The sequence below is a fragment of the Pungitius pungitius genome, chromosome 3, assembly GCF_949316345.1.
Source record: "Pungitius pungitius chromosome 3, fPunPun2.1, whole genome shotgun sequence".
Classification (NCBI taxonomy): domain Eukaryota; kingdom Metazoa; phylum Chordata; class Actinopteri; order Perciformes; family Gasterosteidae; genus Pungitius; species Pungitius pungitius.
The window spans coordinates 8450060-8468082 of record NC_084902.1 but is presented as its reverse complement, the minus strand read 5'-3'; the positions used below and the strand labels follow the sequence as shown (position 1 = coordinate 8468082).

Sequence of the window (18023 nt, the reverse complement as noted above, 5' to 3'; positions counted from 1 at the left end):
TACTTAGAAAAAGAGGGTAAAATGGTTGGAAAGCTATGAGCGTTTTAGTATTATGGGTCAGGAATTGCAGCAGGTAAGAACACGTAGTCCCACTGTCATTGCTGCTTCTGACCTTTACTCTTTAAACATTAAAATGTTAAAACTTGTAATAGATTTATTAAATCCAAAGGATTGTAAAATAAGAAGGATGGTTTAGGATCAAAAACTTCAAACTTTCAAATATTTGACAACAAGAACTGATAACTGATAGATTCATCTTGAAGGGGGGCACACCTCTAGGTTGAGAACCACTGGCTAGAAATACCTGTCTTTCTGAATATAAGGTATTTAAAACTATAGAAAATATAGCAGCTGGTTAGCTTTAACTAGCATACGGCCTACTTTCACAAGATCAATGCGAAGAAATGTTACTGCATAATAATGTTTTGCCTTCTGACATTTTAAGTACATTTAGCTGATGGCACATCTGTTCAGTGGAATTTTGAATTCAGACATTTTAGATGAATGCACTAATATATAACTAAATACTTGCTATTCTCTCCTCTGTTATTCATCCTGAGGTGTCTTCCTTGTTATTCCTAATGGATATTTTCTATATCTAAATTGAAGAACTGAGTAAGTATCAAAACACTTTAATTAAAAGAAATGCAACATACAAGTTAGTGTTCTCAACTTGACCATTAGGAAATTGCTGCTAAAAAAAAAAATGTTGCTGTGTTCTGCTGAACTCGTCTGACAAAACCATCTGCAAGACCTGGAGTGGACATCAATGGAGGAGATGAGTGGTCTGTGAACTATGACACAGAAAATAAAAGAAAATAAGGCATATCTGACCAAAAATGTGTGGGTTCTTCCTTGGCCTATGGTTAAACCCTTATAACAATTTTTCTTCTAATTGAAGACGTTGTTTTTTCCTCCTGAAAGTAAAAGAAGTGAACCAAAAACATAATTCTCTTGGTGGAGGTAATTAACAAAACAATTTTCCATTTTCATGCAACAAATGACTTAAAGAAAGAAATAAGGCCTTACTTGAATTTAGGACTGTTGGGTTGAAAGTGGAGACCCCCTTATGAGAGTTTCCCATGTATGGTTGATTGCTTTGAATAGCATTTTGTACATTAACTGCAATTTAGGCCAATGAAAATGTATGTTTCCAAAAGTACAAAAACATAATGAAAATGTTGTTGCCAGGTTTCAATGAGATAGCTGTTCATTGTCAGATAAAGCCATGTTTTTTGTTCCCAAGAGAGACAGTAAATCGTGTGGATGAAAAGAGCCAGCGCAGGTAAAAAAAAAAAAAAACCTGCATCAGTTAAGACAGTAGGGTTGTCTTTTTTCTCCATAGTGACTGTAACCTGGTAACCGGTTAGAGTGCCAGCGATACTCATAGTACTCCATACCTCTCTGGCTCCCTCACACATACCCTTTCTCGCCGTCTCCATCACTCAGCACCTTTCTCTCCTCCCCATAGTTATCCCTTTGCATGTGTGTGTTTGTGTGTCTGCGTGTGATTCAGGTGCCTCCTCAGCATCTCGAACCTTCCGGTCTCCACAGGGGAAGCCGCATCGCTGACGCTGTGAGTGCAATTAATCCGACTGCGATATTTTAAAACTGTAAACTGTTTTGTTTTTTATTCAAAAAGAACAATTTCACTAATTGATTGCAAAGTAAAAAAAGATATACTGGCTGTGAATTGGAAGGGTACGAGATGCAAATGACCAGTTTATTCATCTTGTTTTATGCATTTTCCACAGTAATGTTTTGTCGTTGCATTCCTCTATTTTTTTAAATGGCAACACAAAATCTTGATTATAATGTTATTTCAAATGTGTTAACATAAATCCTGCTCCCTGTTGCTGATGTTCTCTTATCATGACTTAGTGTAGTGTCAGTATCAGCTCTATCTACGTGAAAGCAATAATGTTCTCCAAGTATTTGTTTTTCTTTTGACTCACCAGGTTTAGTGATCAGCGCTTTGGACCAGAATCTTTGCGGGTGTGTAAGAGAGGAGAGGGAGGTTAACATGGGCTCCAGCTCCTCCTCCTATGCCCCTAGAACCATTTACCTGGATGTGGATGGGAAAGTGCAAAAGGTGGGTCGGGTGCAGGTGGAACATCTGATGTATTTTTTAATCTGTTAATTATAGATATAATGTGACTATACACATTCCCAGGAATGCATTATTCTTCTGGGTGGAATGGCCTGTATTTAGATTTTAAGGTTGGGCGTCTTTTTTTTTTTTTTTAAGATTAACCTTTTAATTTAAATAAATAATTTAATAAATCATGTAAAATACAGGATTTGAAATGAATGGAAACAGAAAAAGGTTTGATAAGACTTTAAACAAAGTTTCTCCGTAACCCTTAAAGGTTGTTTCTAAACTATATCTAGAGTATACACAAAAAGAATGATCGATTAGGAATAAAATAAGTTCATTTTGATCTAAAAATCGAAAATATATTTAAATTCATGAAATTCATTCATTTCTTCCTTTATTTCACTGGAAGCGGCAATTACAGTATTAAAGAATAAAATGCCTATTTCAATTTGAATGCTTTAGTCAGAACGTCAGAGGACCAACAGCTCAGTGATCATTCAAGCAGTCGTGAGAAGCGCTTTACGAATTGAGAATCAGCGTTCCAAACAAGCTGAGGAACATGAAACACGTGTCGATCGGTGATGGCGAGTGCGTTAAGTAGAAAGCTGCTGATGACACATGTCTTCTCAAGAGCCCCGAGCCCACGGCCTGAGACTGAACGTTTGTCTTCAACACCTGCTCCCTTCAAGACGTAGGATCACAGGTTTTTGCACAGGGTTTGTGAGCTCATGCAGTCTTTGCTATCAACCCTGACTTTTAAAAATGGTATAATCTCTACGCATCTGCTGTGCTATGTCCTGTGAGCTGGACATGTTGAAGGGAAGGAATTGTGCTCCAGCTGTCCTTTTTTTCTCTCTCTCTCTCGGGGTCTCTGCCTGGGAATTGACCTTACTCAACCATAAACTGAGCAGACCCTTATTTTACGTTCCCGTGCGATTCGGTTGACTGAAAAACACGTGAAATCTGAGAACCTTCCCACCCTCGTAGGAACACTGAGGCCTTGTAGGAAAACCACAGCAGCAGCTTGTGTGCAGGTGTGCCTTGTAACCTTTGCCCTTGCCTTTGCCTTTAATACATGCATTGTGGTGGGTTAAAGGTGTTTTAATATAATGGGAAATGATGATGTGGTAACAAATGGCATTTATCCAATGTGACAGCCTTCTCCCATCATGTAGTGAATTAACGCAAAATGTGTTCACCTCACAGGTGGTGTTCAGTGGGCACTGCAGCCCATGTGACATCAAGGAGCTTCTGTGTTCCTCATCTAACATTCCCAGGTGGCTTGTTTTCTTTGCTCATTTGTTTTTTCACGTGGCGACCACATCACTTCCTCTCTCTCTGGGCATACTTGAAAACCTTAGAAACATCCCATCCCACAAAAAATATCATACAACAGAGCAAGATTATTATACTGTAAAACAGCCACTATCATACGAATATAATAGAAAAATAGAGAGACGTAGCACATCAGCCACAGAGAAAAATGAAACACTTTGTTAAACACAGTGCATTTCTTCTGTTTTCTCCTTTAACTCGTGTGCTCTCGCCGCAGGAACACTGCCATCATGTTGATGGACCCAGAAGGAGCTTTGGTCTCCATAGATCCCACCATGCCCACCAACTCTCCAAAGTAACGCGCCAGCATCGTCGCTTTGTATTCGTCGAGAAATCATTCTAAATCTACATCCCAATTCAGTTCTTAATCCCCAAGCTTCCAGGAATATTTACAGTGAATTCATCTTGTGCTAAACTTGCTTCACCAGCTGTAAATATTGGCAAATGGAAATAGGTTGAACCAAGATTTAGAAATGATCATTTTTCCTCTGATTTCCTTGCAGCTCTCTCTACATGGTTGTTCCACAGTCTACTGGTCAAATTGGAGGTACAGCTTTATTTTACTTTGACTCTGACCGACACACATATGCGCATTCATGCATCAACAACACATGCAATGTGAAAGTAATAGCGAGCTTGAAAATACCCATATCGACAACGTGGTAGCTTTCATGACGATTTATCAGGAGTGTGTTCATGTCTGCAGAGAAGGAGGACATGTTTCAGAACGTGTTGTCCCAGGTGGCCGATCAGTTCAGCAGGTAACGTGTCAGTTGTTCATGTTATGTTGTGGCTGAAGCCTTTTCCTTCTCCACCTTCAGACATACCTGACACCAGGGACTGTCAATGATTATTAACTGTTTTATCTTATTTCCGCCATTCATTTTGTAGGCCCCATTCCTCGTTTTATTTGACTCTTATGACCAATGGAGCATCTGAAATGCTTGTCATCCTCTCATCCTCCTTTCGCCTTACAGAGCCTTTCGCATTAACGAGTTGAAGTCCGAGGTCACCAACAGGCTAGCGATGCTGGAGAAGAGAGTGGAATGTAAGTGGAGTAGATTGTTTAAATAGAATAATCCACCCCGGAAAATCCTACTTTAAGAGAATATTGCGTTGTGATTAAAACATACAACTGCAATTGCTCCTCTCATCTTTCATCGTTTCAGTGGAGGGCTTGAAGGTGGTGGAGATTGAGAAGTGTAAAAATGATCTGAGAAAGCTACGAGATGAGATGACTTCAAGAGGTGGTGGCAGGTGAAGGGAAAATAGTCATAACTTATTGACCATGTTGAAACAAAAACACCAAAATCACGTCCAAAAATTACATTTTTTTTAAATTTCTTTCTTTTTAAATTCAGAGTAAACTGTCCATGCAAATACAACTTTGACGATGGGAAGAAGGTCACGCCAAGACGAGATGTGCCCAACTACCCCAAAGTACGTCCGCTGGGAATTATTACTTTATATACTACCAGAAAATGCTAACTTCATGACTATTCACAGCCTCTTTTGAAGTTCTGATGGACTGTTATTTGGCACATACAGTACACGCTGTCTCAGGAGACTATTGAGGCGCTCAAGAAGCCAACATTCGACGTCTGGCACTGGGAACATAACGAGGTTTGTTGACACCGCCGCTCCATAACTCAATCAGACTTCCCCCCCGTTGGTCAAGTGACTCATTTCTGAATGTCTTTTATCTTCCTTTGTGGCTCCAGATGCTGAGTTGTTTGGAGTATATGTACCATGACTTGGGACTGGTGAAGGAATTCAACATGAACCCCATCACACTCAAACGCTGGCTGGTAGAGTAAAGGATAAGCAAGCACATGGATATACTGTACGATGCAATGCGCAGGGGGCGCAGATTGCAAAGGCAGACGTGTTGCTGAGAGTGATTTGGGTGTCCCTTACATTCTTTAGAGCAGGAAGTAAAATATTGGGCTGAATAACGGATGATTTTGTCTTCCAGTTGGCCATTCAGGAGAACTACCGTAGTAATCCTTTCCACAACTTTCGCCACTGCTTTTGCGTTAGTCAGATGATGTATGGCATGATTAACCTCTGCAACCTACAGGTATGGTGCGCGTTTGTGTGTGTTCATTGTAGGGTTGAAGCGCTGCGTTTTAGTAGTCAAGTTTGAATTGCCGTCCAATGGATTTCCAGAACAACCATTTTGCCATTTTTAGGACGATTTTTAAAAAACTTTAATTTACACTGTTGTCCAGGACAAGCTGACTCTCACAGATATGGGCATTCTAATGACAGCTGCAGTGTGTCATGACCTGGACCACCCTGGCTACAACAACACGTAAGAATCCCTATGCTGTCGGTAGATGTGTTAACAGATAGAGCACTGCAGATGCCCATTGACCCCGCTATGTTTTGACATCCTCTGCACAAGACTATTTTCAATGTAGTGTGAAACTAGTTCAGCATGGAGAGAGTTCAGGTATGAAAACAGATCAGTGTGTTGTTTGGGTGAGTTTTGGGGCGGTCGAGGGCCTCTCTTATCAGCGAAGCTTCATTTTTGTCTATCCAACCTATCCATTCACCCGCGTTATCCATCCACAAGGTACCAAATCAATGCCCGCACAGAGCTAGCAGTCCGGTACAACGACATATCTCCGCTGGAGAACCACCACTGTGCCGTGGCCTTCCAGATCCTCTCTCTTCCCGAGTGCAATATTTTTGCAAATGTCGATCCCGAGGCATACAAACAGATCCGACAGGTGAGATGAAAGTTTGAGAAAAGCACGCTGAGCCTAGTCTAAATCTTAAACAGTCATTTCACATGTTGCACATAATGCTCTGGAGACGGTTTGGATTTTAAATGTGAACAAAAGTATCTTCTGGTTTTATGCTCCCAGGCAATCATCACCCTCATCCTGGCCACGGACATGGCAAGACACGGGGAGATACTCGACTCCTTCAAGCAAAAAGCCGACAACTTTGACTTCGCCAATGAGGAGCACGTGACGTGTGTATGTATGTCCGTTGCCACACCACCTGACGTGAGCCGTATTACTGTGCCGATCATGCAAGACCTCGACATAAGCATGCCTTTATCTGTTGTGATCAGCAAAGGCTGAACGGAATGTATTAGTGTATGTGGGGAAAGTAGTGTGTGTGTGTGTCTTGATGACGTATAGCCTTCGTTATCTTGTGTTTTTTGCTTTATGTGTGTGTGTGTGTGTGTTTGTGTCTGTTTTCAGCTGAAGATGGTTTTGATCAAGTGCTGTGACATTTCCAATGAAGTGAGGCCAACTGAGGTAGCTGAGCCGTGGGTGGACTGCTTATTGGAGGAGTATTTCATGCAGGTGACCTCAACCATTCAACCATTCCCTTAAACCTTGGAATCTGATATCTAAACCCATCGAGCTGATTGAACATGGTGGCTCATCGTGAGCATTGGCTAAGTGGCTATATTTCCACGTGTGCGCCTAACAGAGTGACAGGGAGAAGTCTGAGGGTCTCCCTGTGGCTCCCTTCATGGACAGAGATAAAGTCACCAAACCCACCGCTCAGATCGGTTTCATCAAGTTCGTCCTCATCCCGATGTTTGAGACCGTCATGAAGGTAGGACAGTGTGCGTGTTCCTCTGCCGAGACACACGCTGATCATCCAGAGAATGCTCTCACCGTCGCTTCCCCACAGCTTTTTCCTCAGATTGAGGAGATTATGGTTCAACCTCTGAGAGACTCGCGGGACCACTACGAGGAGCTGAAACAGATCGATGATGCCATGACAGAGGTAGGACCTTTTCTACCGCAATCTTTCTATTAATCGGCACCATGGGACTTTGTAAGAACCCATATAACTGTATGTTAAACCACACTATTTTGTAAATATATCAGACTACACCACCTGGTGATAGTCAACAGACACTCTGTAACCTGAGTGAGTAAGTTGATGGTGGAGTTGACATATTAGTGTCTCTCAGGAAGAGAAGCCAAAACAATTGCAGAAATTCTTTGGGCTGAAGACGTTCTTCCCACAGCGAATGCGGCTGTGAGAGGAAGGGATGAAGAGAACAAAAACAAATAAATCCACGATGTGTCATCTAAGCTTTTCACCTGGAACTACAAATGATCAGCTATGATATTTGTGTGGCATGGGTGGGGTTGGACACACAAATACATACACACACACACACACACACCCACACACACACAACCGCTGGCTAATTTAAAGGTGTGTCTTTTGTTCAAGGAGGCACAGAAGAAAAAAACTGAAAATATGTCAATAGGCGGGAAGAAGAAGTAAGCTCTGCAGAGAGCGAGTGGTGTGGTATCTGTGTAAGTAACAGCAACTAACGCCTCGCTTGTGCTTTAGTTTAGTTTGTTTAGTTTTAGTTGAATGAGTGCACTCTGTCTCTGCCTCTCTCTGGCATTTCTACAAAAGCTCCTCTCCTCTCTCCAGTGATCTCTACAAAAGCCACACCTTTAGGAATGTAGCAATCACTTGCATCACTCTGGATTTGCCTTTTAACATAGCACCAAAGTTCATGTCAATTTACTCACAAAAGGAGAACCAAGGGGGTGATCTAATTTAGTCGGATTAAGCAAAATTGGCTCAGCAGGAGGAAGTCTCAGGCAGTGCTAGTGTCTTGGCTGTATGGAAGTCAGTCGGCCTTCAGAGAAAAGACAAGGAATGAAAGATTCAACAGCTAACATGAAAGAAACATTAGCATTTTTTTGATTCTCTTAGATTTATCTAATGTCATGCCAGATATGACTTGATTCCTTTTGCTGTCGTCCCAGATGAAAAGGTCGCTCATTGGTTATTTTCTTCTTTAAAATGTTACTCGTTTTTTTATAAGGACAAGAAACAACATTGTCTCATTAATGTATTTAGCTACGACCCTGTTTCCTGTCATTTTCACATCAACACTTTCCAGATGTTGACACTAGACTCTCTGAGTGGATTTTGTTCTTCCCCGAATGAATGTTTGGTCCAATAGACTTTGTACCACTAAACTTTGCTACGGCATGGTTTGCGCTGATCTAGGGACAGGTCTTTGTCAGGGAGAGGTCTTCCTCCATTTGCGGGAACCGTCTCAATAGGCCCCATTGTGGTCAAAATCCATAAATTACATTGTGGTATTATTGGGCAGTGTATTCTTTAACAACGCTCATTGATAATAACCTATTGAGCATATATTCAACACATCATCCATAGAAACAAAACAAACAGTGACTTGCATTATTATAACACATAAGAAACCATTCAGCCTACTGAGTACTTTTGAACACATACGTATGTTTTGCTGATGATGATTATGTGCTTTTTACTTCAGTAACATTTTGAATTCAAAACTTTTAGTAGTTTTTTTAAACTGCAGACTACTTTTTACTTACTTAGTTTTACCAGTGAAACATCTGAGTTCTTCTATTGTCCATTGCACCATTATTAACACTAAGGTAAAGATTACAACTATGATGTTTTACAACAGCCGTAACTACTAAATGACCCTTTTTCCTTTTTTAACAGAGTATTTTTGAAGAATATGTAATGCTTTAAAGTTGTACTGTTTACCTTGGTGTCTTGCTCAAGGTTGTGTGGGATCTTCAAACTAATTAAAGCATGCTATCACATCATCTTTGGCTGCACAATTTCAGACGTTCCCAAGCTCGAACCTGGAAATGGTCTGATGGAAAAAGTGAACCCGAACCTGGAGCTCTGCAGCTAAACTTTTCTGCCTAGTTTTAGTTTCAACTCAACATCCCGCTGTGTCTCCTTACCTCCTGATCAAAGCTTTTCTTCTATTGCAGGGGTCTTCTTTTGTGATCACACTCAGGAAAGACTTAAAAAAAATGTGATTGAGGCCCCGGTGAAGAGATTCTGTGCTGCGTTGTCAAGACGACAGATGGATTGGGATCAGAATGGGGCGAACGGAGATTGTTTGGCTACTTACCGAAGTAAATGTAGGTGTTAAGGTGACATATCTAGAAATGCGCTAAATGTAACAAGGAGGGATCACTCCTATATTTATCGGTTTTATTTTTTATTACATTGTATCATAGTTTAAAGGACCAATTTCTACAAAAAACAACTTATTCAAATATTTAAACCATGCATTTAAAAAAAAGATTTGGCTGCAGAATGAAAATGATCTATTGATTCACTTTTTTTTCCAGTAGAAGAATAAAATGCACCAAAGTAGGATGTTTTCACCATGTTTTGAATTGATACAGTGCACAGAGTGTTTTCCAAAGAAGATGCTGCTTGGCACTTCTTTTGTCATGTTTGCTACCAATGAGCAGATAATCAAACCATCAAGTCTGTGTGTGTCTCTTCTCTCCATCAACACTGTCATCAACCGTGTTCATTCAAATTAACACACACAAGATCCAAGGTTTTACACATGACCATTGAAATAGTTTTTGATATTTTGCAATAAATGTGAAACTTTGTTTTGTATTTCTGTCACAGCTTCTTCATGGATAAAGGTTAGCACACACGTTTCCGGTTGTGTTTCCGTAGTAACTCAGTCACCATTCAATATATACGTTTTTCTTTAAACAAATGGTGACCGAGGTTTTTTTTGCATCGAAGTTAGAAATTACACAATAAGCCTGATATGAACCTTGCGATGATCACATTGAGCAAGGCATTGTAAAGGCTACCTCCTGACTGTGTTCTTGTAGTCACATGACCTGTTAGATATTACTGTAGGTGAACGCACAGGTTCCCTCCTGTCCGGGGAAATGGTTTGACCAATCTTCACCGTCTAACTCTGGAAGGCGTATCAAATAATCTTCATCACGCCTGCTCATTTGAGAATACCAGTTCAGGAGGCTTGCTCCCTCATCCGAACTAAAATACATTTTATTGTTACATGATAGACTTTAGGGCTGGAAATGTGTTGAAATATGAACAGGTATCCAATGAGTACCACCAAAAGGTGCCACTTATCTCAGCCCAAACCGCGTCCCTCCCTCCCGCCCCAGTTTCCCTTTGAGCCATATTTGCTCATCTGTTTTTGGTTTTGTTTTGCTCCAGCCGCTCCACCGTCTTTTTATTACCGCATTTTTGGCAATAAATCCAGATTGATTATTTCCGTACCTCTTGGCTACACCTCACACACACTGAATACCACCTACATAGCTCTGAGACATCACTGATAATACAGAGCAAGGAACGAAACACCAAAGACGTCATTTGCGCCGCTGATTTTTTGTTTGTTTTATTTATTACAAAATCAAGAAAAGAAATTGACGAGCTTCTAATTATTCCTGTTCTCTGTGGTTTATATTGATTAAACTAATAACTTATCTACGTGTTAATGGTCTGATAATTCTTTTGAATGAACATGACCTTTGGTGTGCATACTGCTGCATCCCACTTGTAAGTCGATGATCTCAAAGCGATAAAATCACAGATAAAGCAATCAGTGCACCACATGATTGTGTTCCTGTAGAATGAGTAAGTACACAAATTTCCCCGCAGAAAGGCTATGATTGAAAATGTTACTGCACTCAGTTTCTTTGGGTCAACTTGTGCACTAATTATTACTTCATTTGATCTCACGTCAATGAGGGAAAACGTGGGTCCCAGCATGCCGATCTTTTGGCGAGTGCCCCCAATGCGTGTGATCTCTCCACATTTCAGTTCCCCACACAGCTCGCTGACTTGTCATCCAGTCATTCATCAGCGCAAAGCTAATTAAAGCGACTGATATCTAAAGACCCTTTGTTGTTCTCTTTGCCCTTAAGGCTGGGTGTCACATCATGTTCAACCACCACGATACTTCAATGGGCCCGTTTGTTGATATGAGAGCTAATACGGTACGTGTCAAAAAAAAGCACCTCGATGGCGATTAAAGGATTTGTTTCCTTTTTCTTTTAGTGAGTTGGCATGATATTGGACCTTAGCGTGCAAAGGAAGGTGAGGCAGACATTCAATCAGAGTTTTGAGATTATATGATTTGTGCAACTTCAATGTCAGGACAGCAGGAGTTTTATTTAGCTTATTTAAAAATGTAGACATTAATTACAGCTGTGTTGTTTGAGTGAAAATTACAATTAATTGTCATGCTATCCAAACTAAAATATTTCAGTTTAAAGACATACAGTAAAACATAATATATCATGATTCATATTTAAATAAAGTAGTTATACTTTAGTTATACTATAATCTAGTTTTTTTAATGACAAAAAATACAATACATTTTTTCTTTTCTGTTCCACCATTCGAATGGAACCTCGGAATCATTGATGTCAAACACTTTTAACTTAACGTGTGAATTTCCAGTTGAAATAACATGCCATATTCATTCTTTGGTTCGATTCCACCCTCGATACTTTCCCAGGTCAGAAGGCACTGTGGCATGCTGTCTTCTGGGAGTTGAGGTAATAGGACACGTGTGTGTGTGTGTGTGTGTGTGTGTGTGTGTGTGTGTGTGTGTGTGTGTGTGTGTGTGTGTGTGTGTGCTTTCCAACACTGAAGCTTCGCAGCAGGAAGCCGTGAATGATCTGTGGCCTGGTTTCATGGAAAACTGATTAAAATACAACACACATGGTGGTGACTCAAGTCTGACTGTACTATAGCTGGTTTCACAACCTCATAGTCCATAAATCTCTTCTTTGTCATGTAGCTCCAGTTTCTCTACATAAATCTGGATGAACTGAATGAAAAAGCTGTAGGATTCTCACCAAAGTCCAATTTAAACACTTTCCGTTTATCCTTAGTCGGGCCGCAGATTACCCAGAGGCGTTGGTCAGGGGAATTGAGTCAGCCACACACAGGCTTTTTCTCTGCCGATCAGACAACAGCGGAGCCCAGGCGCATTTCACGTGAGCAAACACGCACATGTTTGTGGGGGGCAGCTGAAATCATCCGGGATGTCCCATTCGCCCGACTCCCACATTCACAGGAATGCCCAGCTCCTTGTTTGGCCTGTGAGCACTCAAGACCGGATTTACTGACAGACAGTTTCATCCCTGACAAGAATGGAAAGAAGTGAAAGGTCAGAAGCGAGAGTTAACCCTTAAATTCTGGTTCTGCATTTTTGTGCCTGAGCCTGCCTGGTGGCAGATAAAAAGTTCAGAGCTGTGTCAGATGATGGAAAAACAGCAAGTAAAATAGTGTTGATCTTCATTCTTTCGTAGAACCCCCCGCCCCCCCACCCCCTCCTTGAAATGTCCCTCTTAGTATGACGGGTCTAGATTGAACAATAACTCAATCTAAAATCTTAATAGTTGGCTTAACACCTAAACTTTGTTTTTACAAGGTAGAAAGACCTCACACACTGCGCCAATGGGCTTTGGAACACCTGCACTACGTGCTGATAAAACCGGTCTTAAACCCGATATTTCCATGAAGCGCTATCAGCAGAGAAGGCTGGGACCCATTGAAGTGAGGAATACGAGGCTTTGTGCGTTTTCAAAGTGCTGTATCATTTCAAAATAATTTTGGTATATATTTAGGATCAGCGTTTTGTTTGAACACACTCACACTGCATCCAGGTGCTCGGCGAGGTTTTACTATCAAACGCTAGAGTAAATATGGTAAGATCTGACTGCAGAAGAGCAGTACACATGGGGGCTGTCTCAGCTCAAGTTTTCATTCCCTGCATGTCACCATTGTTTGGTCCGTATCCTTAACTTTATCAGCTGAGTAGCTACTTCTGGTGATAAAAGCCAGAGAATGCCTCTACTTTGTTTCTGTGGATTTCCCGAAAAGTGTTGTTTTCAGTATTATGCAAGTGACAATTCAGTACTTCATGGTTGGTGAGATCATTAATGCTCTGTCAACAAAAAAAGACAAAATATCTGGCTAATTTCATTTTTTTTTGCTGGGGAGAAATTTTAAAATGATGTACAGCAATTCGTTTAAGGAGACTATTAAAAGCATGCAAACAACAGCCATTAGCACATAGAAAGGTATTTGTTTTAAACGAGCTGCAATGGCTGTTGGGAAATGTGAGACATAATTTCTTTTACTTGTACAACAAGTATTGCACACACCGTTCCTGTGGTTGTTTCCACATACTGTAACATTTTATGAGTGTTGAAACAGGAGCAATCATCTTGTATTAACGCTGAACAGTGGCTTGGGTTTTAGACGTTTTACGGGTTTTTCACATTAGAAAAACAAAGTTCACCAAGTCAAAAAGAGCACCAGATAACCACAAATAAATGATGTGGATTCAACAATACAATCATATAAAGGAGGTTACAGAACAATAGCTAATAACAACAAATAATACCATCATGAATCGCTGTTTGGTTTTGTGATTGTGATCTTTTGCTTTTTCGGATTGTCTTCTTCCAAAAACATTTAATCAGGATTTCTTCAGTTCTTCAGTTAGCCAGCCTGGCAGCTGACAGTTGAAAATGATAATCCCATCAGATTAACATGGTATGCAGTTTGCTGAAGGGGAATCCCGCCCAGGTTTGTTTACGGTGTGACAATCTGGAGCCGGCATCTTGATGGTGTGCTGGCAGAGCCACGGGGCAATTACACAGCAGCAGGCCCCAATGGCACATGGACACATGTAGTCCGATTCATACAATGTTCAAGTTTTTATTTCAATAGTTGGTGACCGAGGTTTGTTGTAAAAGCGACCGTGCAAGTTCCCTTCTTTTTGTTTATTTTACATTTAGCCCCGTTTTGGTCTTCGTTCCATCCGAGTACCTCAACCTTAAACTGCTCAATCACGTTGCGTGGCTGCCATTTGGTGCTGAATGTGTTTTCCCACAACATGTATGAAAGAAAACAGTATTGTGTGGAGAAAAAAAAGGTTTAATTGCACCAGATTTTCTTTGTGGTTCACCGATGAATGACTCCCAGCATTGTTGTTAAAGGCCCACTGCAGAGAATTAACCATTTATTCCTATAACTCCAGGCCAAAAGTTTGATTATTTAAATACCAAGTAGATCCCTCTTGTATTCTGAACAGATGATTTCTGAGTCATGTGCTCCCTTCAAATCAACCCCATCTGAGGAGGGAGAGATGATGGATATATTCTGGTAGTATCATATACGTTGAAAATCCACATTTTATCAATAATATGATGTCATCTTATTTCCATTAAGGGGATGTGTTTGTAAAGGAAAACAAAGGGTCGACAGACGTCACAACAAGTGCACATACGACGGTTGCTCCAAATGTGTCACATGTATTCCCCGAGCAAACCTGCTCCATCTCGGCGATTCGACCACAGCTTTGACCCGCTATAATTTGGAAAGATAAATGATATGTCCCTACGCCTGTGTTTAAAGTGGGATTGTCTTTCATCTCATTCCGGCATAGTGCCAGGAAAAATTCTCTGTGTGGGGTTTAATGCTCCGAACTAAAAACCCATACATGTTTATTTATTTATACAATTCAAGAGAACCCCCCCCCCCTCTCCCCTTCTGTATCTCCCATTCATTCTTTCCCGCTTTCCCCCTACTCTCTGTCATTACCTTCATAGGAATTCCCATGCATGTTTTTCCTAGTATAGATGATTGTGTTAGATTAGATTTTTTGTCTTGGGAAGGCAGGGGTTAAAGGATCCCTCCTTTCACCATGTTTTTCCTTTGAACTGTGCGTCCACCCCCCCCCCCCCCTCTCGCTGGTGTTGACACAGAAACATCTGGATGCCACTCTGAAACCACATTGAAGCAACAGAGAGCATTCAATTCTCGGTGCGCTTGCTATTACGAAAAGTATCAAAAGTAACAAAGTAAGGGATTTCTGTAAAAGCCTATTTGTGTTATTGTATTGTACTTTTGTAGCCCAATTATTTCCAGGGATTATTGGTTTTTAAGCAGGATTTAGTGCGCCACAGTGAAGCTAATTTTGATTATTTTATGAGGAGATTCATCTTAAACATTAGATTATCTTTTATAAACTCATTACAAGTTACACGCCAGTCACTCTGAATGTGGGTGAGTAAATGTGTTATTAATGTTATTATCATCTTTCTCCATTTCCCTTAAAGATAATGCAATGTCCATTAAGTGCACTGGGCAATACATCGTATATAAGTCTCTCCTTCCCATCAATCTCCCCACCGTCATCCAACATGTTTTCTCTCCTCCAACTCTCTTCTCCTCCATGCGAGCCTGCGCTCCAAAAAGGCTTACAGTGGCCCCGGAGCCCCCACATGTGTAAGGGGATATGTCCTAAGTCAGCCCACAGCAGAGACCTCAGAGAGCAACTGGCTGCTGCCCAGCACACTGTAGGCACAGCAGTGGGAGGAAGGAGAAACGAGGTGGGGGGTGGGGGGGGGGGAAATATCATCAGCAGTGAGCTGAAAAGCAGCTTGATTTCAGCTGCCGCAGTCCTTAAATACTGCACACGTTCTCAAAGAGCGCGCGCACACACACACACACACACACACACACACACAGAGGCACACACAAACTCTTGTGGCATCTGGAGGTGAGATCAGCTCGTTCGGTTTGCAGAGATGAAACATCATCAGCGTGTTGCTTTTGGACGTTTGTTGATTACCTCTGAAAAAAGTTCTTCAAGCGAACCACCATGGAGCATATTTGCCTTTTTTTAAAGAAAATATAAGGGTGAATATTGCTTGGCTGCATGTGATGTTGATCGACCTACAATCCAGTAAAGGACTATGATGTTAATCTGTGCTGCTTCATTAATCTAACATACAGAAAACCTGATGACTTGCGTAGCCACGGCTTTTTGTTTGTGTATGTGAAGTTAAGGATCATTTTATTACCATGTCCGCTTGTAGAATGACTTAAAATATTTTTTATTTTAACGCATCTTGTAATCTGATGCTGTTTTTTCATTTCTACAGTTCCTAAATATTAACGGATCGTATTATTATTGTATGGACTGATTCATTTCTGATTTCTATAAAACCTACTTTGTGGGGCGTGGGGGGGGGGGGGGGGGGTCAGGGTTAGCCCTATTCAGACAATAACACTTGGGCAGCTGTGTTGTGAGAGTGAAAAAGCAAACACATCCCAGGGTCCAGGGAGACGCACCAAGCAAGGCTTTTAGTGTCCATTTCACATTTGTGTCTTCAGGAATGCAAACAGCTTCTACGCTACACCATGTATTCCAGAGCATGGCACAACTATGTCAAAGGTAAAACACATATGAGGGCATTTCAATTATATTCCATCATTACAAATGAAATCTCAAGTGTTTGTGTGGTTTCCCCCTTTTGCTTCTTGAGAAAATGAAACGTATTTCTCTTCTTCGTCGCCGTCGCAGTCACTCCTCACATTGTGCGCGGGATTGTTGTGGGGCGAGTTAATCATCAACACCTCGGTACACTGCCAGGCCGCTGTCGCTGCTTCCTGCGTGTGTCACCGCATGCGCCACAAATCTCCTGCACTTTGGACCCCTATGTGTGTGGCAATGAAGCGCGCAAATAGCTGGTGAGGTCATTTCAACAAGCAGGCACATGATTTTTGAATGGATGGCACAACATTTACATGCCGGCAGACCCCATCTTCTATTCCTCAGGGCCCCAACGTCGGCCCGCGGCTTTTTATTGAGACGCAGCCTGAGGCTTGACTTCCGTCACAATGGGGTGTGTTTGCCTGACCCTCCCCCCCCCCCCCCAGTCTATCGAGGGTCCAGGGGCCCCCGTTTGGTTTGCCAGTGGCCGGCCAACGATGTTTGCTCTGCTTTACAGCCGCTCTGTTTGCTTTCCCCTTCAATGGAGCATCCACCTCTTGGTCCCGTCGGGCACTCGAGTCCCGTCAGATTTGACGGTCACTAGATAGGGGGGGGGGGGGGGGGGGGGGTGCGGCCCATCCCAAAATGCAGTGTGTATGGCCCGCAGAGATATGGCCCAACCGCTGAGGTGTTTTAGCGCCTTGGATGTCACCATAAACCTTTTGGCAAAAGCCACACAAGCCCAGTGATTATCCAGCATTGATGTTACTCATATGGGCAGCTTTTGTTTGTTTAACTGAGCTCAACACGGCTTGACAAGCTCTGACTTGAAGATTGTCGTTAAAATTAAAGAACACGCCAGGAGAATAAAGGAGTGACTGTATTTTTCCTTTTGCTGGAATCTGTGAATCCCCCATATTTGTTCATCGAAGGGGATAGTTGACTGATTTATTTCAGAGGGTATCGCAACACAAATAGAGGCATGAATATAAAAGGTGGAAATACAACTGGGAGAACAAAAGAAAATTGTTCTATGACTTAATTTATCTAAAGACCTAAAGTTGTTAGTCCATTTCACACGTCTGTGATGAAAACAAGCCACAATAATATGTTAGAATAATTCATTCAAAATGATCCTTTCTGTGAAACCGATGTGTGACGTGTTTAACTTGATGTTGCTACATGTTGGTTAACTCGACAAAAGCTAATAACTTCAACTTGATTTGATTACCAGCAGCAGCTTATAATTTGCTCCGTCTCCCATTCATCCTCAAACACAAAAGCAGCAGCCACAAGCTATGATTTACAAATCCCCGACGACACCTTTGTTATAATCGTTGGGGGGGGGGGGGGGGGTGTTGGGGTGTATGTTATTGGTTCAGCCTGCCCGGCGTGCAGTAGGCTCACATGAGGCCTTCAGGGGGGGATGGGCAGAGTTTCCAGGGGGAGGGGGGGTGGTGGTGGTGGTGTGGCTTTAAGAGTTTACTACCATCA

The 18023-nt window shown here is 41.7% G+C and overlaps 1 protein-coding gene across 2 annotated transcripts; it reads left to right on the top strand.

The window, feature by feature from the left end:
• Positions 1-1363: 1363 nt before the first annotated feature.
• On the top strand, positions 1364-9852 carry pde9ac (phosphodiesterase 9ac). 2 transcript variants are annotated; one of them, XM_037472592.2, is made up of 20 exons: positions 1365-1576; positions 1959-2092; positions 3305-3375; positions 3651-3728; positions 3937-3980; positions 4140-4194; positions 4411-4481; positions 4603-4690; positions 4795-4873; positions 4982-5056; positions 5155-5241; positions 5409-5513; positions 5665-5747; positions 6012-6168; positions 6307-6420; positions 6652-6756; positions 6887-7015; positions 7094-7189; positions 7649-7734; positions 9211-9852. In XM_037472592.2, exons 2-19 carry the CDS (start codon positions 2024-2026, stop codon positions 7700-7702), a joined length of 1560 nt encoding a protein of 519 aa, XP_037328489.2. In that variant the 5' UTR covers positions 1365-1576; positions 1959-2023; the 3' UTR covers positions 7703-7734; positions 9211-9852. The 2 variants fall into 2 exon arrangements, with proteins under 2 accessions (XP_037328500.2, XP_037328489.2); XM_037472603.2 differs by lacking the exon at positions 7649-7734 and having other exon boundaries at positions 1364-1576.
• The last annotated feature ends 8171 nt before the right edge of the window (positions 9853-18023 follow it).